Source organism: Ptychodera flava, chromosome 22 (assembly GCF_041260155.1).
Source record: "Ptychodera flava strain L36383 chromosome 22, AS_Pfla_20210202, whole genome shotgun sequence".
NCBI lineage: Eukaryota > Metazoa > Hemichordata > Enteropneusta > Ptychoderidae > Ptychodera > Ptychodera flava.
The window spans coordinates 15060944-15083498 of NC_091949.1; the positions used below are offsets into that span (position 1 = coordinate 15060944).

At 40.1% G+C, this 22555-nt stretch overlaps 1 protein-coding gene across 3 annotated transcripts in view; it reads left to right on the top strand.

Annotated features, from left to right (window-relative positions):
- The first annotated feature begins 961 nt into the window (after nt 1-961).
- LOC139122763 (serine-rich adhesin for platelets-like) overlaps nt 962-22555 on the top strand; it is a 98565-nt gene continuing 76971 nt past the window's right edge. Inside the window, exon 1 of one of the 3 annotated variants that reach the window (XM_070688466.1) lies at nt 962-1155. In XM_070688466.1, coding sequence (XP_070544567.1) covers nt 1066-1155 — 90 coding nt within the window. In that variant the 5' untranslated portion in view covers nt 962-1065. Of the gene's footprint in view, nt 1156-19651; nt 20657-22555 lie in introns of those variants that run through there. The other 2 variants (XM_070688465.1, XM_070688467.1) reach the window with 2 other exon arrangements.

Below are 22555 nucleotides of genomic sequence, written 5' to 3' on the forward strand. Positions count from 1 at the left end.
AGTCCCAGCCAACAGAAAGAAAAAGGAAAATTTCCACCAACCCACCTACCCTATTTTCAGCGGTATGTTATCGGAAACACATGAATTTTTCGTAGTTTATTTTGCCGGTCCTGGGGGGGGGGGACATTTTTAATAATCAGAATCCTGGTATTGATCGCGAATTTACCGTTGACTTGGCTTTGATATGACGTGGTGAGGATTGGGTGGTCCAGCCCCGTACGACGCTGGCATGTGATGACGTCATCCACAGCTTCACCTGACACGACGTTACGATCATCGGAAGGAAGACGGCTATGATCACCACCCCCCACCCCCACCCCCCCGAATATGACCACCTGGTGTCATCGTTGGAATTTACGGAGCATGGTGACATTTTCGCTTCATATTTTCATAGGTCTTACTAGAGATGGTCTCTGCTTGCATGTCAAACCAATTAACTATCAAAATGCATGCCTGTGCCAGAACGAAGCCTTTCGTACAACACAATTGTTGTAACGTAATATTTGTAGCTGTTGCGAGGACGTTTAAAAAATATTACGCGTACTAAAACCTTGTGGATATTAGATGACGAACATTCATCTCTATTTCCTTTCACTGATGACATTTCAATTCGAAATGACCTTGTAAATGATAATCAATCTTTAATAAAGGGAAGGGCGACAGGACATGTTTCTTTGTGCTTTACATGTAAACCTGCATCAGATGGTACCGGTGCTAGAGGGCGCTTCAAAGAGAAGCCCTGGAGGACCCCTTGAGAGGACCGTACACTCCGACCATCGCTGTGGCTTCTCAATAGTCTTTCGTTGAGAAAACAAAGCTATTGCATCACGTGTACATTAGCTGTTTGCATGGTAAATTGGTGTTTAGCCGGTCGGATCCACGAACAATCGCTCTATTTGCCGTGGCTTTGAAAACACACGCGTCAAGAACCGCTGCGTACCGATGGTAAATTGAAAATGTAGAGCCACCCGGGGAACTGGCCAGCATAACAATTAGCGTGAAACGCGGTCATTTTAACGGCGATCTGACCCATTACATCTTTTCTGTGGTTTTCCATGGCCTGTCATGGACGCATGTAGTACATTGGCTATGACTGACACAGCACCGGTGAGTGATGTGGGCGCCGTGTCGACCGATCATTGGGTGCAGCAATCGGTAAGTACACTGTTCAGTATCTATAACCAACCGTTATACCCTGGCAATACACACCAGCAACCCAATCAGCTGTACCGCCCAACCAATTAACGTCCCTCATAAAGAGAGTACTTAACACGTTATCAATCTCTTTGCATTTGGAAAAAAATCGTCATTTATGTATATTCACTAGAAGGCCGATTATTATGTATACATTTAAAAGTGTATTCTACGCAAATCTGAACACGGGTGCTCGGTCTCCTGTTGGCGTTACACAGAGGTTTTATTCTGCGCTAATGAGCGTGTTTCCACACGATAACCAACGTTTACACCTGAGATCAACACGTACGTCCAAATGCTGTTCACTGTAAATTGAAAGTTAATCTATGCCCTCGAGGTTGCCTCTGTAACGTAACGGACAACGGTTCAGGGACCGTTGATACTTAAAAGACGCAAAAGGCACTCATCGCGGTCAACAGAAAGCAGGTCAGCCCAAAACACTCTTTCCCCTTTTAACAAAAGTTTAAAAGTGTGGAAATTCGACAACTCAAATTATGATTTGAACTTTCCCTAAACGCGATAAACGTTGAAACTTGAAATAGATCGCTTGAAGTTTAAACTGCTAACAGAGTTTGAACAGCAACATTTCAAAAAACAATCTGAACGGTGATTGAGGATCACACATTCCAATGGCGTGATTCGTGCCGGGGATTCGTGGTAAAATAGCGCTCGATTATTCACACAAACAGAGAAAAGTGAGTTTCGTTTGCTCATAGACCGTCGAGAAAGTCTATGGTTTGCAATGCGTTATTCGTGTTTTGAGTCCCGACAGCCCCTTAAAAGGGAATTTGTCGACATTATGCTAAAACGTCTGTGCTTCGAGTGGGTAAACCTGTCATAGTTTGTGACGTTAACATACAGGGTAACCACACACCCCTTTAAGTAAACATGTTGAAGGATCGTCGTAAACTACACACCCCTTTACGGCAGCAGCCTACCACTATATATTCGGGGCCGACTCATATATTCGTAATGATTTTTGCGTGCGTCCGTGGAGCGGAAATCATGATCTGGCCTGCGAAAATGGTTGAAGGATAATTATAGTCTATGTTACACTTCCAACTCTTTACAGATCACGAACACATAGAAAGACTTCCATTCAGAAAGAAAATAAATGTTTGACTCTGGTAAAACAGGGTCAAGACGAGTCAGTTTGGCTTGGCTGCATCGTGTTGCTGCAGTTAATTATTTTCAACGATATTTTCAGTTTTTTGTCCCGTCGTATATGTCAGCCTTGATTCTTTTATATTTAAAGAAATAATTGATGATGGGTGGTTAACGATAAAAGGTTATTAAAGTAAAAAGGTACTCATTCGAGGTCGAACTTTTATTTGAAATAAGCAACATATTAAGATTTGGTTGAAAGCAGAAACTTTTCCTATACCCAGAGATTTACATTTCTTTAACATTCTGGCGGAAGAATACATTGGAAAAAATCAGACGTTTGCCGTAGGACCCAATTTATCAGATGATGTTTCTATTCGTTATTATAACAATTGGTTTGTTTATTACCATGATCAAGCTGATCGCGATTCACTATTTGTCACAGTAATATCGTGCAAGGCCCATTCTTTTCATGTAAATATTTTCACTGAGAAGAAAAAATTAATGTATTTATGCGGATCTTGAAAATATCGTCCAAAGTTACATTACTACTGTTGTCCTTTAGATAGTCAGCGGAGTTGTAACGTTCTGTACACACATCCGCGATTATTGTGTTGTTTGTGTCAATATATCGCGTGTCGACACAGTAACTGTACGCAGGTTCAATCTCGTGTTGTGTGTGAGTTCTTCGAGATTTTTTTCCACAATCTACAGTCTCGCGGACCACAAATACATATGAGCCTTACGTTCTTTCAAAGACTCCTAGATGAGTGTGTAAATACATTCGTTTGTCAGGAACAGTGGGGTATATTTACATAATTAAGTATCCCTGCTTCCAATTACACGTTTGTCATCGACTTAAGTGCGAGAACTCAACAATCGATGATATTTCAATTAGTGTTAACGTTGTGTTAACACGACGGAACCGAAACGATGTTTTGTCAACTGAGAGTACAATGTGCCTGCCATTCAAAGAGGTCTGACGCTAACAAACAGCTACCATGCACCAGACGATTGGATACATTTTGCACAGATGTCAGTGCATTGCTCTCACTGGGATAATGTTCTGTCTTTTTAAATTGCAATTTTGTCGCGTTGTTCTGCTCACAAAAGCATATAGTCGGACTATAGCGAGCAAACAACTCTACATATTTGTGTTTTGTTTCATATTTTGAATGACGGTTGTACCTAAACACCCAAATTCACCATTTGAATAAATTCTGGGGTGTTTTTACTGCTGTTTGACATCCTCACCTGAATGGGGCGCCGCCAACGTCGATCATAGGAATGAACTCATCTTAGTCGTAAACAGCAGCGGATGACGAGTAGTATATTTAGAGACAAACTATTGGATGATATCTCAGCAGGGGTGATCTCCACTAAATTGTCATCATTAACAGACTTGTTAGCTTTGCTGTGGCATCATAACATATTAGATAAAGGATGCTGAAAATTTTGAATTCAATATTTCAACCTGTCACGAACAACACCTTTGTTTTTAAAGTTAGATGTTCCATATGTGGCTATCATCGTCCTCTGAATCATTTCGGATAGTGGAAACGACAATAATGTTTTTAAAATGTTAATGTAATCAAATGTAACCCTTACAGCACTATGTTTTTGTCCAGTGCCATTGATTTCCATGGTAAAGTTGGACCTGTACACAGGATAATGGAGGTGAAAGGGTTAATTCAAGATCCAGCGTTTGAGAAAGGTGTCTGGCGTACATCACCAAAGAGCCTGATCAAGATGACAAGTAAAAGCACCATTCGCGGTAACACATGATGTATTTTCAAGAATATTTGTTCTCCCTGTAGGATACAGCTTTTCACTTTGCACCAAAAATTATCATGATGTCGAAACTAGAGTTCAACTCGTGGACACAGTCTATATGTCTCGTTGACGATTGAATTCTTGTCCAAATTTGGTACACTTTTTAAAAAAATCACTTTGGCCGGTTTTCTGAGTTTGCGAGGCTGTATGATATGTATCGTGGCACACTTCAAGGAGACGAATAAAACATTTATGTAGAATCAATAGAGATATTATGAAAACAACAGCAACACCAACGCTATCATCTATTCATATTTTCAAACGTCGAAGTGCGAAGGTCACGTACGAAAGCGCCCATACACGTTGAGGGCGTATACTTCATTCAGAATAGCGGCAAGTCCGGTCTCTTCATACTTCCATTGGAAAAGGCTAATTGCAGTTAATGAGCCTATGGAAAACGCGTTCAAAAGGTTAACCGACCGTTATGTAAACAGTTATACTAAGCCCTTAAAACAAACTGTAAACACCACTCCGTCGAGAGTACTCCATACTTTTGAATCAATCATCTGAATGCCGGTCTGGCATTCAAGATTGTATCTCGACTCAAACTTTCTACAGCGTCGATAAAGCACGGTTTCCGTTCCCAACCTTTGACAGACAATTTGCTTCTAATTATGCATACACTTCCTTAAACCGAGGAGTGGTGACAATAATCCGATCATATCACGTGGCAAAATAATTTCTGTGGAGGAATTCGAAGATTCAGTCCCAATTGATAGTATAACAAACGGTTTGAAACTTATGTGCAAAGACATTCCGAACTCAATAGATGCTGAAGTAAGATTATAAGTTATCACAGGTTTATTTGAACCGCTACATGTTACTATGGTTACAAAGAAGTTTTCGCTTGGGCTTGGAGGCACCCTTATTACATGTAGACCAAGGCGATCGTGTATTGCCAGCAGAAATGTTTGTGCATTGCCAAAACGATGCCTATGTTCCAAAAATGAGATGCAACAACATTTGTCCACCGCGATTGTTAAGGTATTACTAGCCCACACACATACCTTAGGCGCTAACTGTTCACACGAATCGTACACATATGGGGCTGCCTTCTGAAGAGGTGAGATTCAAATCAAGTCGCATTTTTTCGCAATTAAGACGGTGTAATTTGGTCATATAGTTATTCAGGAATGTGTCCCAGTCAAATTCAAATACTAAACTTTTAGTGCTGTTAGACTTCTCTTGTAATTATACGAAAGTTTCGCCCAATCTGTAGAGGGAGTACAATAGTATATTTAGCTTCTGTAACCACCGAAGCCCACGTTAGTTTACATGTCCTAAGCCTGGATAATGACTGACGTACCAGAAGACCTTGAATAGGTTTTGAATAGGTTTCTTGGTGTTTGAAATGCTGAATTTTACATAGTATGAACTTGAAAGTTGACCTTAGCATTTCAGCCGTTGTTTTGACGGAACATGTTGCATTCTCACGCTACCATTTCACTCGTGACCTTGTCAGATTCCGTTTTGGATCACTGATCCTGGACTTGGAAGAAATTCACAGAAGGATCACAGAGAGCTCTGCCACGCGGCGAAATAGTCCGAAAAGTTTTCCTCATATCATTTAAAATTGTTTTTTCTATAAAAATATTTTGTATGTTCGCTGTCTGGTTCATTTTACTGTATAACACTTTGCTCCCCGTTGTAGGGCGAATTACTAAAACTGTGATATCCAGGCGAGACCATGGTTACAAAGTGATCTGCGCGAGGTGTACGGTCCTATGGCAGAACTATCACTCTTCGAACCAATGCTTTTAATTGCATATCTCCTCACGAACTTTACGCTTGTGTGGCTACGGCATAGATTTGATCACCGTATCTGGTTTTTCAACCGTACCTCGGCCCTCTGGGCCTACCTGACTATCTTCACAAATAACCAATAACGGGGTAGTTGTCGAGATTTTCCCACAGGTTGACGTCGAATTGACTTCACGTGTCCACTCTTCAAACGATGAGCGACTACAAATCCAACAAAGTTTGACAGACCTCCCGAAGTTGAGCCATATGGCCTGTTTTGATCATCTCCCGGTGGGACCAATAGATCCAAGACCGAGTAGAGCCCCGGGGCTGAATGACCTTGTTGTCTGTTCTTAGCTTGTGGAGGCGCACTTCATATAACTGGTTCACAATTTGTAAGATGCATGTTTCATCAAGAGTAGCAATCTACTACAGACAGTAGAGTGACATATTAAATTGCTTAGATAACTGATTGCACTGCCCTCATTGAAAACCATAAAAGGGCATGAAGTCATCTTGTCTCTTGTGAATTAATGCTAGCTGAGAAACAACCTGCTTTTAAGTTATACCTGCACTTTGCCAATTATTCTTAGTTTGCGACTTTCACGATTAGGGTATTAGTATTATTGTTGGCATAGTCGTCATTAAAGCGTCTTGTCGATGAGATTTCTATTGACGGAGAAATCTCGCAGTGTTACAGAGTCGAAAGATAACCTTTTACGCCATTGAAACCACAGTTAAGCATGTTCTATATTTTGGGTATCGTTATCTCGTCAGTTCCGATATTACAATGTAAACATCGTTGAAACGGCATCATAATCAACAAATCATTTTTTAGATTTTGTTATCCGTACAGTGGGTGAGAGCAAAATACTTTGTCTATGTTTAAATTTTTCCTATGTTGCAGGACATGTGTCACATTTGAAACCATTTTACATAAATTTCTGCAGTCATTAGGTGTCTTTTTTTCTAGCATTAGCCATTATTTGGTCATTTTTGAAGCGACTTCTCAATGTGAAGACACACTCTGAAGGAAGAGAAAGTCAAATGGAAATATCATGATTTAATCATAACATTCATTGTGGACTACAAATACGTCCTCCTTAACTGTACATGGAGATGAACCATTGGCATGAAAGGAATTTCAAGATGGACGGACTTTGCCAAGAGGACGTCAAAGAGCTCACACTATTAGAAGTAAAAGGGGACACTTGTAGTACCTGTCCATATTGAATTAGACCGGAATGCCAAGTGACGTTAAACGGTACCGTCGGCGTCATCACCCATTGTCGTAAATTCCAATCTTAATACGACCCTCGCACAATAGGCTGCATCCGGTGGCTTTATCTGCAGTGCATATTTTGCCATTTATACGACAGGTGCACTCATGCTTAAAGTGAAATGCCTAAACAATAAGCAACAGGTAAAAAATTAAAAAAATATTGTGTGATTCTAAGGTACACTCTGATAAGCAGTGTTTGTGCACTCTTTGCCCCTCTGACAATGAACTTTGAAACAAATCAGCTGCCAAATCAAGACATTGAACACTCCATCAAAGTCACAGTGTTGACTTTGATGCATGCATTGATGCTCAGTGAGACAATGTCAACATGTATCGGGATAATGCAAATTGGAAAGAAACGAGTGCGAGAACAAACACGACGTTCAAAGTCACATTTGTACTAGTACGACTGTTGATCATGATGATGACATCCCCGCCTTGACTTGACAGCTAGTGCCATATGGTGGCTGTCATTGCATCGCGCCGGTCATAAGGAGTCAGTTGCCACAGTAATGGCATAGATACAACTTTATTCATGTACAACATCTCAAGTAGGCTTACATGTATTAAGATTTAACAACGGTATCCACTGGCTGCATTGGGGAGTTATTGATATTTATTGGGACAAAGAACTCCATTTTTGACCCCATTGAGGTGAATTTTAAAAAATAAGAGAAGTCCTTCATCGCATTACGTCTTAAAGATACCAGTCATCGACTGCTAGAAATTCATTCAAGAACTTCCTGTAAAATAAAACTTAAAAACGATATAATGATGTAATATTCTGTGTATGCAAGAAGTTACATCATATATTAACGTATCTTATCTGTTGTGTAGATTATATGGACGTCGGACTGTAGACCATTCGTAGTGTGAGAATTCGATCAAAGGAATAGTTTCAGGCCCTAAAATTCCGACGAGACATCGAAAAGCCCGGCAATTTGTTCATTTCCGCATTTCATTCTGATTTTGTGTATATTGGCCTCATCTAACCTATCGGATGTACCCACGTGACCCTGAAGGCGTGGGTAGCCTACATCTGTGAACGTCTTTTCACTCTGATCAGTCTTGAGGTACATAAGGAAAAACAAAACGTTACGCTGACTAGCGTTAAGAAAATCACATTCCGCTAGCCGGCGATTTGTTCTTTGTCTTTGCGTGTATGTTTGTCCATTATTCTAGAATTCAAATATTCTATGTTGACCCTAATGCGCAAATACGATCAAAAAAGTTGAAGTGCAGAAATGTATAAGAAAGATTTGGAAATGCTTGGAATAGTTCAAAAAAATTACACCCTCTCCGACAAGTGTCATCTTGAATACGTTAGAGATGTACAAACATCGAAAGATGTTTTTTTTTTCTTTTGCATCAGATAACTGCAAGCAAGATACGTCATGAGCAGGGCCATCCTTCACGTTAATGGAGTCAATTTTGTGATTCTCGAGGTCCTTATCGAAAGCGCGCACTCTGGCGGCAAAACTTCGCGTCAGCTTTCTTGGACTTACTCAATGCCCCTTGTGCGCTGATACAATTTGTCATGTGGAGAAACAATCGCGCAGTTCCAGAACTGGACTTTATTTGATGGATAAAACAAATTTAGAAATACTCTCGCCATAATCTGGTGAGGCGTTCTTGTAATTCGACCTCTCTGCGAAAATCACTGTGGACAATGCAAGTTTGCATTCGGGCGAGACAGTCTCTTGAATAGCATTCATCCAGAACTTATTCAAAATGTATTTTCTGAAGCATTTTAGACGAATTTGCCATCCTTTTTCCCACGCACACGAGTCTCGAGGCTGTCAGTTTAAGCAGTGTATTATACAAACAGAAAACAAACACTTTACCCCAATTGACGTCATTACCGACGCAACGTTATGCCTTAAAACAACACAAATCCGGACTTCCTAGCGCTGTGAAATCAATTTTTCATTTTGTGAATACGCTGAAAAGGCGTCAAGCAGAGTCAGAATAAACAAAAAATTATCCAATATGATAAGATGACGAGATGTATGACGAGATTTTAATTGCTCCCGTGGGGAAATATCTTCGTTGGCCTGTCAGCGTGACCGAGTTTTGATCTAAGGGCAAGGAGACGTTGTGTGATACAAGTGGCAAGTTAGGGGACCATTTGAAGTAAGGAACGGGATATCCACAATTAGGATATGCTTTTTTTCATTTTCAAAGATTTTGCAACTATTTCTAGAACAGTCGAACCATGCCTTGCGCAATGACAATGAAATACTGAAACTTTTGCTCAAACTTTCCTCAGGAAACATTCATCCATTAGCTTTCCAACTCAATAATACAAATATGTGGTCAAATTTTAGTACTAGAGAAACAAATTTAGGCCTATCTGATATTTACTTACATCTGAAATTCAAAATGGACTTAATCACTGTGTTATCTCTGTGGGGGAAATAAAATTCCTGATTGTTATAAAACTAAGCCAATGAAGAAATGAGCCCCCACAAATGGTGAGCCAAAATAATATTGCAAAAGTTTGAGTGTCCAAGGCGCATTCTATCTTTAGGCCTAATTAAGAATTTCATACTTTTTGTTTGTTTTCTAGCCGTCTGAATATTTTTGCGAAAATTGGCCCCGTAGACATATGTTTGTTGCTTTGACCACCCCTCTGAAATTGTAATGGTGCCCCCTTACTCTGCCATACCCGAAACAGCAACTTTAAGGTAGTATGATCAAATCAAAATGGATAATATCTGTAACTTCATACATGTATAATATTTTCATCCTTTTTGTTGCGTAAAACAAATACATTTTTTATTCTTCTCCGTAGAGTATGTTGAAATACACAGTATTTTCTGTACCAACCAATGCATATTGCGGCGTTAATGTTGACAAATGAATTCTTGTCCGGACTTGAATTCTGCTTTCAACAAGATGTTTAACATTGCTCATATGCAGATTGTGTTGATGGGCTGAACTGTAAGGATTTCAACATAATGGAATAGGGAAAAGTTTTTTCTAAAGACACTGGAAAATTTGTCAAAAGTTTCGCCTAATGGACTTGTGCTTTTAGAACAATAATAAGATTTAAACTTTATACTATCCCTTACGGCAATAACATGGAGAAGACATATGATGGAACTGCGCATGACTAGACCGTAACTAAAGGAAAGAAGAAAGTCTTCTGTATTCATAATATTTTTATCGTTTCGACATTTTTACGACTTAGAAAGCGTATGTCGGGTTTCTTAAGATAGAACGCACCTCGGGGACTGACATTCGGACTCTCAACTTTTACAATTCTCTTCTGATATACATGTGGGGGTTCATTTTAAAGGTCCTGGTGAAAGAAAACTTTTCATCGTCTCAGTTTTTCAAAATTCGAAAACTTTTATTTTTCTCCATAGAGTTAACACAGGGATGGCGGCCATTTTGAATTTCTAATATCGGTAAGTCTTGGGTAATTTGTTTCTCTAGTACCAAAATTTGCACGGTGACCCCCTATTTTTATTCTTGATTTTGAAAGAGAATGATTGAAAGATTCCTTGAGGAAAGTTAGAGCAAAAGTTTAAGTCTTTCACTTTCGAGGTGCATACTACCTTAACAAGAAAATACTCAAGTAAATGAAAACGCCGAAAGTAAAAAAGATTGACTTTGAAGTAGTAACAAGTACGTATGTATAGATTGTGATAGCTTTTATGACTGTCCAATTATATGTGTTAATACTGAACAATTTATGATGCGGTAATACTGCCGTGAGACGGCGGTTCAGACGAGAAGGAGATACGGAAATGAAAAATCAGACGACATTCCACGGTTTTTCAGATGGAAAGAGTCCATTTGTTTCATAGAAATTAGTGGCCATGTATTGAAAGCGTTACTCGGGACATTAAAGTTTATTTTCTAGTGAGCAAGGCTGTATTGAAATGTTCAAATAGTCTAAGTGTAGATGAAACACGCAACAAACATAAACAATTAATGGCAAATGGTTATGCACAATGAACATTCCACCTGTATCGAATGGGTTTTTTTTCCCAAAATATGCTCTCACTAAGTTACAGCTATGTATAGAGCAAACAGCTTTTTTTGTTTGTTTGTTTGTTTTTTGTTCAGAAAGCATCTCATGACGTACTTGTTCTTCATGTCATTTGAATTTACACCGGTGTGATCAGAGAACCGGTGCTATTCAAGGTCCGACAAGCTACAATGGTTATTCAGAAGACAGTAGCTTATCATGATTTTGACGGAAGCACTGTTACGTTTAAATCACATTTATTCGTTCAATGTCTAGTTTTATTCCTTCTACCTGGCAGTACGATAAGCAACCATATTGTTAAAACATCTTGTGTGTTTTTTTCTTGAGACCGTTGAAAGCCTCTTAAACATGTGACACGATACTAACTCAACATAATACCGTATTTTATTATATATTTGTGGTGCGCCCATGCTTCAATCACGACTCAATCAAAAATAAAAAATTGCCAGACTGCGAAACCATAAGTACTGACTGTAAACCAGTTCATCGAAAAAGCAGAACCACTTCAAGGAGAACAACCTCCGCAACGCTGACCTCTGTACTGCGTAGCACAGTGAACTAGAATTCGCGGTCATCTTTCGGGCGAACGAGGATATCAAGTGTTTGCTTAAAAAACTCACTGACACGTCATTCAAGCATTGAATTTTAATATTTAATTTAGCAAGTAGATACCTAGGGGTCTCGCCAGTGAATTATATTGGTATAACAGTATTTACAACGCGTAGGGTGTACCACTTAAGGGCATTTCCATTGTCACTCGTTGCCAGGCTACGTGATGTACTTTCCCGCGGAGTTATCGATTATGACTTTAAAGATGATTAATAGCGCCATCAGGCGATGTGTAAAAATTGTCATTGATTTCTCAGCGCGCTACCTTTGACACACATTGGAAGGGAAAGAGTGTCAGTAGAGTCAGCTCGCTTCTTAATGTTAAAACACTGAGACACTGTAATGTACAAGGGATTGCTTAATCAGCGAATACCTGCCAACACGCTACTCTCACTTTCACACTTGCTTGCTTTCACGCTACAGCGATCTGCCATGTACAGTGTTGCGCTCCCAGTAGCCTGAGATTTGCTGTTATTGCGATGGTGTGATTTTATTTAGCGCGAGTCTAATTTTTAGTATCGGACTGAAACGCGCGATGCCTGTTTGTCTGTTCTTGAACTTCAGCTTTACAACTGACCGTTCGAGTGTTTGCAATCATAAACTTGATGGATTTGACACGGGAGGGAAAAAACTCGGTTGACATACGACGTCACAAGGCAAACGAGAATCCCGTGTCAATGTTATCGCCGGCTCCAGCGTTGCCGGGATATCGAATCCAGCTACACGTTGAAAGGGATCAGTCGGGATTTAGAGAAGGGAATAAACCATATTTCAATGACGATATACTTAGATTTGCCGAATCCAAACACTGTGGCGAGTTACAGACTCCCTGTACCATAGGCAGACTTCATCGTTGTACGATATTCTTTTATTGCGATGATGAAGCAAATCAGAAAACGCGCACGCGCAGAGCCTACCCGTGTTGTATGATTGAAGCGTCACTTACGCTGTCAGCACACGCCTGTGTTTTAGAATATTAAATTGCAGGATACCTGCTCGACCTTGAGTTTATTTCTCTGCGGCTTGAGGAGTCACTTGTGATGGTGAAACCAACAGCGTGTATATTGTTTCCATGGGTCAACATCAAGGATGTACTTAAGTTTGTTTGTTTGAAATAAAACGAAATTTTACGAACTATTTACCACCGTCACGGAGTCCTCGGAAATGTTAAATGGAATTCGCATTGTTTGAAGAAAGCTTGACTCATCGGTCAGGATTGTGGATAACACTCACATTGTCGGTCTCGTCAGAACCAATTATGTTGCCGTTTGTCATAAACATGACCGACAAGTCTTGATATTTGTTTGTTTTCTCGTTTTCTTTGTTTGAAGAGTTGATGATGATCCATTTGACGTCACAAAAGTAAAAATTATTCTTCCTGTTTCGAGCAGTGGGTGGGGGAAAGCGGTCTATTTCTAACCAATAGATCTGCTCTCCTGAAAGTTACATCGTATGACTTTTGTCACCAGAGGGCGGACTGCAGGGTGGCCGCCCGTTCCCATACCAACACTTCAAGTAGCCAGGTTTGACCGTGAAAAGTGGTGTCGGATCCAACAACAATTCATAGTAAGGCCGAGAGATTATCGTAGTATTAAAGCCCCAGTATTTGTAACTTTTAACAATTTTTTTCATATTTTTGATTAAAATGACATCCTCAGTATGTGAAAGTAGACCATAATTAATACTGAATCGCATGGTTTGCATGCCCAGCCCGCCTCACGATTAACAGTAAAAGGAGTGAAAAATGACTTCTTGTCCGACCACCAGAAGTCAGCTTTGTTGACACACGAAACGAAACGTAATCACACCACCGCGCATGCTCAACCACATCTACGCAAGTTTTACTGTAGCGTCCGTAGAAACCATACGCTCTTCGAAAAGGTCTGGTCCATCGAAACTGGAGACTCAGCTAAAAACGCGCGAAAGTTGGGTGAAATACCGGAAAGATATAAATATGTAAGTGTTTACAGATTGTTCCGACTATAATGAGCCGTGCAAACAAACGTCTTGAACAGCTGAACTAACGACGGAGGCAGTCGATTGTAAGCTTCATGCAAGGCACTGCACGTTGTGACCGATGGTACGGAGATCAAGTTTGCTGAATGAATTGAGAGAGAAAAACATATATGAATAAAAATTCAACTCTTCACCATTGTAATCATTGAACTAGTCGCTTCTTCCATTATGGAGTATAATGAAAATTTCGTTGAAAATAAATGACGGGACTGATTCTGCTCCGTCTACTCAAACGAAGTTTTGTGTACGGCCAGGCTACGCTGCAGGCAACACAGCCTATCAACTTCGCATATCATTGCCGTACGGCGTAATTGAAAACGCTCAGAAAGGAAAAATTATATCTTGAATGCAGTACAAAAGTCTTACTTATTAAATTTAAAAGTATTTCAAAATAATATCGAACGTAACGGGTATCTAATCCTCACAAGGAGTACAGTAGTACAACAAGTATCGGCTAGCTGCGATGCGATGGAGCTCCAGGCATTGTAAGCTTAGAAGTTCGAACACAAGAGAGATCCCGGCCTCACTGCAAAGTCGTCCCCTGCGCACCCGGCCCGACAGCAAACTAACCTCTTGGTTTGATTCTGTTGTTTATATATTTTTTGTATAAAATTCATGATACATATCTGACTTTCACAACTGTACAATTTGCTCAGGACTGTGAGTTTGGCTGTAGTCTACAGACGGAGCTAAGGCAGGCCCCAAATTTGCATGGACAATGCCCGCGCGGGACAATTATAGACGCAGCTCGATGAGAAAGTCATTCACATAAACCTAAATGAAGTGATCAATACAAAACTTTTAAACATCACTGGTTCTGAAAATTTATGATCAACGGTTCTGACCTACGGATTTTACACTGCGACGTTGTTTTTTGTGTGTTTGGCCGGCTACTAGTCCTGTACCTGTAGGGCTGTACTACATGGAGGTAGTAGACTGTACAAGTGCAGCGGGGCCGGGCCGAGATTGGTGTGGGGCCTGCAGCAAGGTAAAATTGACAGCGTCCATTGCAGAATGCCCGCGTGTTATCCTTTCTCGTTTGGGAGGAAATTTACCGCTGTATTCAGAATGCCTTTTTACCAGTATAAAAGCTCAGTAACTGATGCATCAAGAGCCAAGAGTCTGTAAATTTCTTAGCAGTAGCTCCATTGTTTTTTTCTAAATTTTCGCTGAGATACAGCAGTGTGTATACTGTTCCCGATCGTTCTGACTCAGGCGTCCGCAGCTGTTTAGGGAGTCGTCATTATTTACAATCTGGGGGTCGGAGGAAGTACATTAGAAACTCCGAAATTTTGAGTCACACCCCAGCCAACCATGATGACTTTGAGTAACCCCCTCTCTAAAAGAAAGTTTGGCTTACCTTAGCCCATGTAACAATATGCAGATATAAAAGCTCACCTAATAAGCAGTCTCCGACCATATAGTATTGTTAAATTTGGATGGGTAGCATGTCATTATGGTATGGTTAAATGTCCAAATGGTTGTTGAACTCAAGTCAAATAAAATATAAATTTCTATGATAATATAAAGGATGAATTCACAACAGTTCAGTTTTGTCCTAGATCCTGTGCACTTATAGTGATAACTGTCGAGAACATTTCTCCATGACCCAGCCTCTCCTTCCAACCCTGGTAACGACTGCAGAAAACTACTACGTGACATCATCATCACCACTGTTGATCCTCATCTTTAATGTCGCTGGTGCCATTGCGTACATGAACAACGATATCATTCTCATCGTCACTATCTTCTCTTTCATAATAAGTATTGCTAGTAGTAGCAGCTACTTGTAGTTTTTTGCCTTGCTTCATCTAGTTGATATTTATTTGTACTGTTAGAGTATTTATTTTCTTTTTATTTAATATGTATCAGAGTAAAATATATATAATCAACTAATCATTATGTCATTGAAGACAAAGTAAGACAAAGAAAAAACATTTTGAGCACCCCCTTAAAACTTTCAATTTTTTCCAATGACCCTCAGATCGTAAATACTGACGGTTCCCTTACTTGCTGCCAAAGGCCATCGCGTTCACTGCATTCGACAGCCTACCATACATTGCCAAACTATGTTGCTTCGATTTCGCAATCACCTTGCCGCTAAAGCGACAATCAGCTGAAATTTATTACTTCAAGTTACTCAATTTTGATAGCTATTTGCCTACAGAAGTGAGCCAAGTGTATATAGTGTCGTCTTGATTTTACATCGGTACCCGGAGTTCTGAGTGACCAACTGCAGGGTGCGCATCGGTGCACTGCCGACTGCAGTTTGAATAATCCGTATATAACGCACACGGTACCAGAATAGAATGTCAGCCTCCTCTGCCAAAGTTCTGTATCCTCTGAAACACAGTAGCAGTACGTATTTGAACGGAGAAGAACAAAATAAAACCATTCGCAGGTCATTCAGCCGGCGACCATGGGCGATTACCCAGGTAGTGTGGCGTGGCATGGCATGGCCCCAGGAATGTTGCAGGCTCGATGATGTCATCAGTATCGGCGTTCTCGATCACGTGCACAGCCTACAAGTTGTCAACAAACCCGCGCGGCAATCCAACTCGATCGGGCAATATTTAGCGTTTGTATGTCACTACAGGAGCACAAATTTGGCTTATTTCTTTACTGAACAACATTTCACGATGGATGTAAGAGAATAATATGTAATTTCGAACATAAAAAAAGGTTAAAAGTTACAAATACTGGGGCTTTAAACGCTACACAAAGAAAGCTCAGTATCGGAGTTGATAAGTCGATTGTAGAGGGTGATGAACCCGTCCAGATAAAAAGGCAACGTACAATCCCAACGAACACCGTGTTGCAGACAACATGGAATTCATGATCATGTCAATGCAGTCAATGTATTTCTGTCCTGCTCCTTTTTGTCACCTGAACAGTAATTGTTGTTATCAACTGAAGAAATCTTTACTTTGTCCCGAATAACGGTTTACTCCCGGCTGATCGCATCGTTAACCCCTAAAATCAAGCCATTCTCGCAAACAGCATGACACGATAGGAAATGGACTTCAGTCCGGTCACTGATCGCGCAGTACATCCATACCTTACGGTACCCGACTCAGACTTCAGGGTCAGAATCCCTGGCGACAAAATCGGATAGATGCACGACTGAGGCAACTCGCGAAATCGGATCGATGCACTTCATCAGAGTGATGTGGCGATACCCGGATTTTGTTCTTGGTCTACCGCTGTTTATGATTTAGCCCTTTACTGCCTGTGAGATCGTTTGCGGTGTTTAGCGACCGCATTCTGATTGGGTTCCCCACACAAAAAACAGTCTGTGATAAACCTCGAACATTCTAAAATATCAAATTGATCTACGACTTAGAAGCCTTGAACCTCTGCGTCCTTTATATCGATGAGAAGTACTGCAAGATATCAAAATATTTGTGCGACTTTGGTGTGGTATATATCACTTTTGACTTTACGTGAAGACCCAGACGGTATGACGCACTTTATCGATCATGTTCAGTGTTTTTTTTCTTTCGTACCTGGTGAATTCAACGTCGTAATCTATCGGTGGCGACGCATCGACACGCGGTGGAATCACAAGCTGAGCTATCGGCAAACTAATTAAAGCGGCCTGATTAACGCGACGCCCACCGGACTGTGGCTTGTCCGAACAGGGACGAAATTACTGGCATGCGTAACCAAATTGCGAGTACTTATCCCATTTAATGAAACTATAATCAGTTGATCGCGAATGCTTCAGTCGGTTGATTAGCTCGTGTCGGTTGGACAATAAGCCAACTAAAACAATATCAACATTCATGAGATAAAATGCAGTTGTTTATTACGTATTCAAAAGATACTTTGACACAGCTGATGGCTATTTATATTTTGTATGTTGTGATAAGCTATTCTTTGAAACAAATGATACACCCACACTATATATATGACGGTCCCCTCTCATCGTCATCAAATATATATACAAGAGTCAAGATGCGTGACAGGAAACAGGAAAACCGCCGTCTCGGAATTATCAAGTACTGTGTAGTTTTGTGGTTATTAGGATATAACGGTCATCTTATGTGTACTTTCAAAAATTTGTGCGAAAAGCTTAAAGCCTTCTCTCCGGCGCACCAGTTGAACTTACATATATATATATATATATATATATGTATATATATATATAAAATATATATATATATATATATATATATATATATATATATATATATATATATATATATATATATATATATATATATATATATATATGTATATATATATGTATGTATGTATGTATGTATGTATGTATGTATGTATGTATGTATGTATGTATGTATGTATGTATGTATGTATGTATGTATGTATGTATGTATGTATGTTTGTTTGTATGTGTATGTATATGTGAGCGCGGCACAGGGAAGCAAAATTAAAAAACATAACAGCACATTTGAAGCACGACGTGCATGAGACTACCGGCGACCCCTGACCTCCAATGTTGAGTACAACTATCTCGGATAAAACTACAGCGAACAAGTGATACATGTAGTATTAACTATTACGACACTTGTTGATATTATAGATTCTTTCGCCATGATCCACACCGAAATGTAGGACAATAACTTTTATTAATTTCCCGGCAAATACCTGGAATCCATTTGAAGACCGGGCGGTCATCAGGAAATTAATAAAAATTATAGATTCTTTCATCATGATCCACACCGAGTGGTAAAAACAATAATTTTTATTAATTTCCTGACAAATACCCAGAATCCATTTGAAGGCCGGGCATTTATCAGCACATCCAGTGAAAATATGTTTGTCAATTCCTTGAAAATTCCATTGTCGCATACATACGGCTCCTCAGAGAGCAATTGAAAACAGTCTTTTGATATCTTGATCGTGATCATTGCAATGACGCCGGGTGTTTCCGATTGATTCTGGCGATTTGTGAGAGATCTGGATCCTGTATCTTTCCTTAGCTGTCGTCATTTTCTACAACCTTACAACGAAGTGTGAAAAGATATGATATTCCGGGATACAACAGTATGTGACTTTGTTCAAGTAATCAGCCTTTCGCTAAATTTTCATGATTTATTAGTTTTGTAGTGTCATAATTTCAGACTGTCGACAAAACATACTTCAATGTATGTATGGTACATAGGTACATACATAAATACATAATACATAAAAGATACATAGATACATAGATACATACATACATATATACATACATACATACATACATACATACATACATACATACATACATACATACAGACAGACAGACAGACAGACAGACAGACATTACACTTACATACATACATACATACATACAGACAGACAGACAGACAGACAGACAGACAGACATACATACATACATACATACATACATACATACATACATACATACATACATACATACATACATACATACATACATACATACATACATACATGCATGCATGCATGCATGCATGCATGCATGCATGCATGCATGCATGCATGCATACATACATACATACATACATACATACATACATACATACATACATACATACATACATACATACATACATACATACATACATACATACATACATACATACATACATACATACATACATACATACAAAAATACATACATACATACATACATACATACATACATACATACATACATACATACATACAAATGTTAACATTTCCTTAAAACTGTCATACAGAATTTTAAAATCACAATTGTCGTGGTGCCCAGGTATTTTGGAGGAGGGCTTTTCATTTGCTTCTATACACTACAAGATGTAATGTCAACATATATAAAAGAATGCGAATTTCACTGTTTGGTGGCAGTATTTTGAGTCAATTGTTGATAATCTCTTTGTGCCATTGTCCGTTTTTGACTTTAGACGAACACACCTGTTCAGAAAGCAGGTTGGACCTGTTACCCACTTACCTGAGAATTATTACCGAGAAATACCAATCTGCTCTCGATCCAGTGTGGAAAAAGCCTAAACAAACAGGAGCTTAATTCATGCGAACAAATATATTTTAGGGGCACTACTGTCTTTTTTACATAACCACACAGAAATGAACAACTTACAGCGACACATGGATTCTGAGTGGAATTTCTCGAACTCTATACACGTACACTCAAATGTATTGTTCGTTGCCAAATAGCCTCGAGCAAAGACGCCAGACGGTTCCTATCGTCTCAGCGAATCAACAAGTGGTTTCTTTCGCACGCTGACATGCACGTTCTCAAAGATGTGGCACCCATGCGACTAACTGAACGGCCCTGTGATCACCAGGCACCGTTACTAATCGAATGATAGCCCCGTCCAGTGAAAGGATAACACGCGACGGTGTTAACGGTTCTGTCCGGAGTGTCGACTCCCGAAGATCAGTAGCTAACGGTAACTATGGAAATTGGTCACGGACGACCTGAGCAACTTGGGTGAGCACAAACATAGCTGGCATTTCACATAAGATTTGTATTTCGGTGTGCCGCTATTGTAGTTAATGATTCACCACAGTACCGGAGTGATGGGTTTGTGAAGTGCGGGGATATGTAAACACGCTGTATTTATTACGTGTCGTATGTTAGACGGAACATAGCCGCGCACAGGGACAGTTTGAACACCGAACCAACCGGCGTTGCACTGTTCATCGACAGCAGCGGCCCCCGAAAATATTACGCGGGGCGTACACACAAGATGGCGTCCTCCGTTTCAGAGGACGCTGTCTCCGGTGCCGAGGGAGACGGCTCGACGGTTCGTCGATCCACCATCGGAGAACACAGGACTAGTCTGTATGGAGCGATTATGCGGAAAGACACCAAGCGGACTGCGGAATTGTTAGCAACGATACCAGCCAGTGACCTGGAAAGAATGCGGTGTAGCGACCACACTCAGGTAGGCCAACCAACAGGCACAAAGTTCATTTCTCATGGTTGCAACAGAGTTAAATATCGACATAACAGAATGACAGATGTAATACCAGATTCATGTTTTCATACACAGCCCTGAGAATCATTTCTGTTCTGTCGATCAGCCACTCCGTTATTTCACTTCACGGCAGTTTCTCTTAGCCGATCGGCGTAACCCCAAATCGAACCTCAATCACAGCTCAGGTATAGCAAAGGCCCACTTAGTGGCCCTGACCATATCTTTTTTTTTAAATTCTGACCTAAAATATCGTACACAACGCTATAAATCAATGAGATAAAACAGAAACACAGAAAATTCCATACACTTCTCAATAGTCGACCTTTCGGTCGTTTTGTTACTCACGAAATCGACAAAATCTCCTATTTCCCCCCCAAAAAAACATAATTTCTACTACAGCATACTAAACCTTTATCAATTTTACACAGATGTTGATCATAAAGTCGTTACCAATGTGGCCGGCCAAGTGTGACGGAATTCCCTCTCACAATCAGCTGTTTCCGACCACTAAGGTTTTATCATCAGTTCGAAAATCCGAATATCTGCTGCTCTGTGGAGTCGGTTGTTTAAAAAAAAAAAACCTGATGCACATATGTGCCGAGGGCTTTTGTGTAAACACCCTGGCCATTTGTGGGCATGCTTAGGTTATTGGTATAAGGCTAAACGTCGGTTTAATGATATTGTATAAACTGAAAAGCGGTGTGTTTTGGCGACATGTTCGTCTGCGCGTATTGGAAAGTATTTAGAATATTGACTGTTGGGTAACTCTCGGTTTGAGCCATTATCTGGTATGGGTAGCTTTCTTGTAATTGTCCTGATTGTCCCCTACGCCATGACATGGGGCGTGTCGGTTGTATGCCCACTTAGCTATTGAAGTGGGATTCTCTGCCATTCCTACGATATCCACGGTCTCTCGCTCCCCCTATCCCGCAATGCCAGATTGGTCATAGCCAACATTAGTTCTGAACGTACGCATGACCGCTTTTTTCTAAAGTTAAAACTCAAAATAGTCTCAATGTTTGTAATGTTGTTGAATAATTAATAAGCATAAAGTCTGTCTAGTCCCTGAGTCGATGAATGCTCCATAGATATTTCAAGCGAAGCTTTTTCTGTAAAATAGCGTCTTTTTAAACATTATGCAATTTAGCAGACGCGAAAAAAATCATGATTTTTTAGAGACTTTTAATCTATTTTCTTTAGACTTTATTGTCCCCGTGCTTCGATTAATATGTCCACCGAAAAATGCATGCTACGAGAAAAGAGTTATCACCGTGTCACATAACGGCATGACCTCTCGTCTGATCTGGCTCTGATTGACCAAGGCGACCAACACTGCGACTTCCTCTGTCGACGGCCTGCCATTAACCAGTCCTTACCGTTGCCAAGAGAACCATTTATCACATTTTTGAGCAATTACTTCTCGATCCATTCCATCCCGAATGAGATTATGGGATTAAATTTTCATGGACCCGCGGACACCTGTTCCGTAACAGCGCACCGCCACAAGAGGCTTATGGGAAGGCGCAGGAGTAGTCGTCAAAATGAAAATTAAGTTTGGGATGATACCGATAATCTTAATCTTTGCAGAGATCGTAATTCTGCTTTAAAATCCTCTCCAACTACACCAAGCCCCCTTTACAGCTTTCCATACAGATGTTGACGTTCCTGAAACGAGTTAACGACATCAACAAACATTGTTTCTTATATCGTTTGATCGACTCGGTAAACACGGACAGCATACTGTCGAAGAATTATACACGCATAACAAAAAACAACTTTGTAGTTTTATTTGTGTGCTTTATAGTAATTTAGATATTTGGCGTCCTTCACCCAGTACTAGTACACCCCTTTTTAGATCCAATTTGC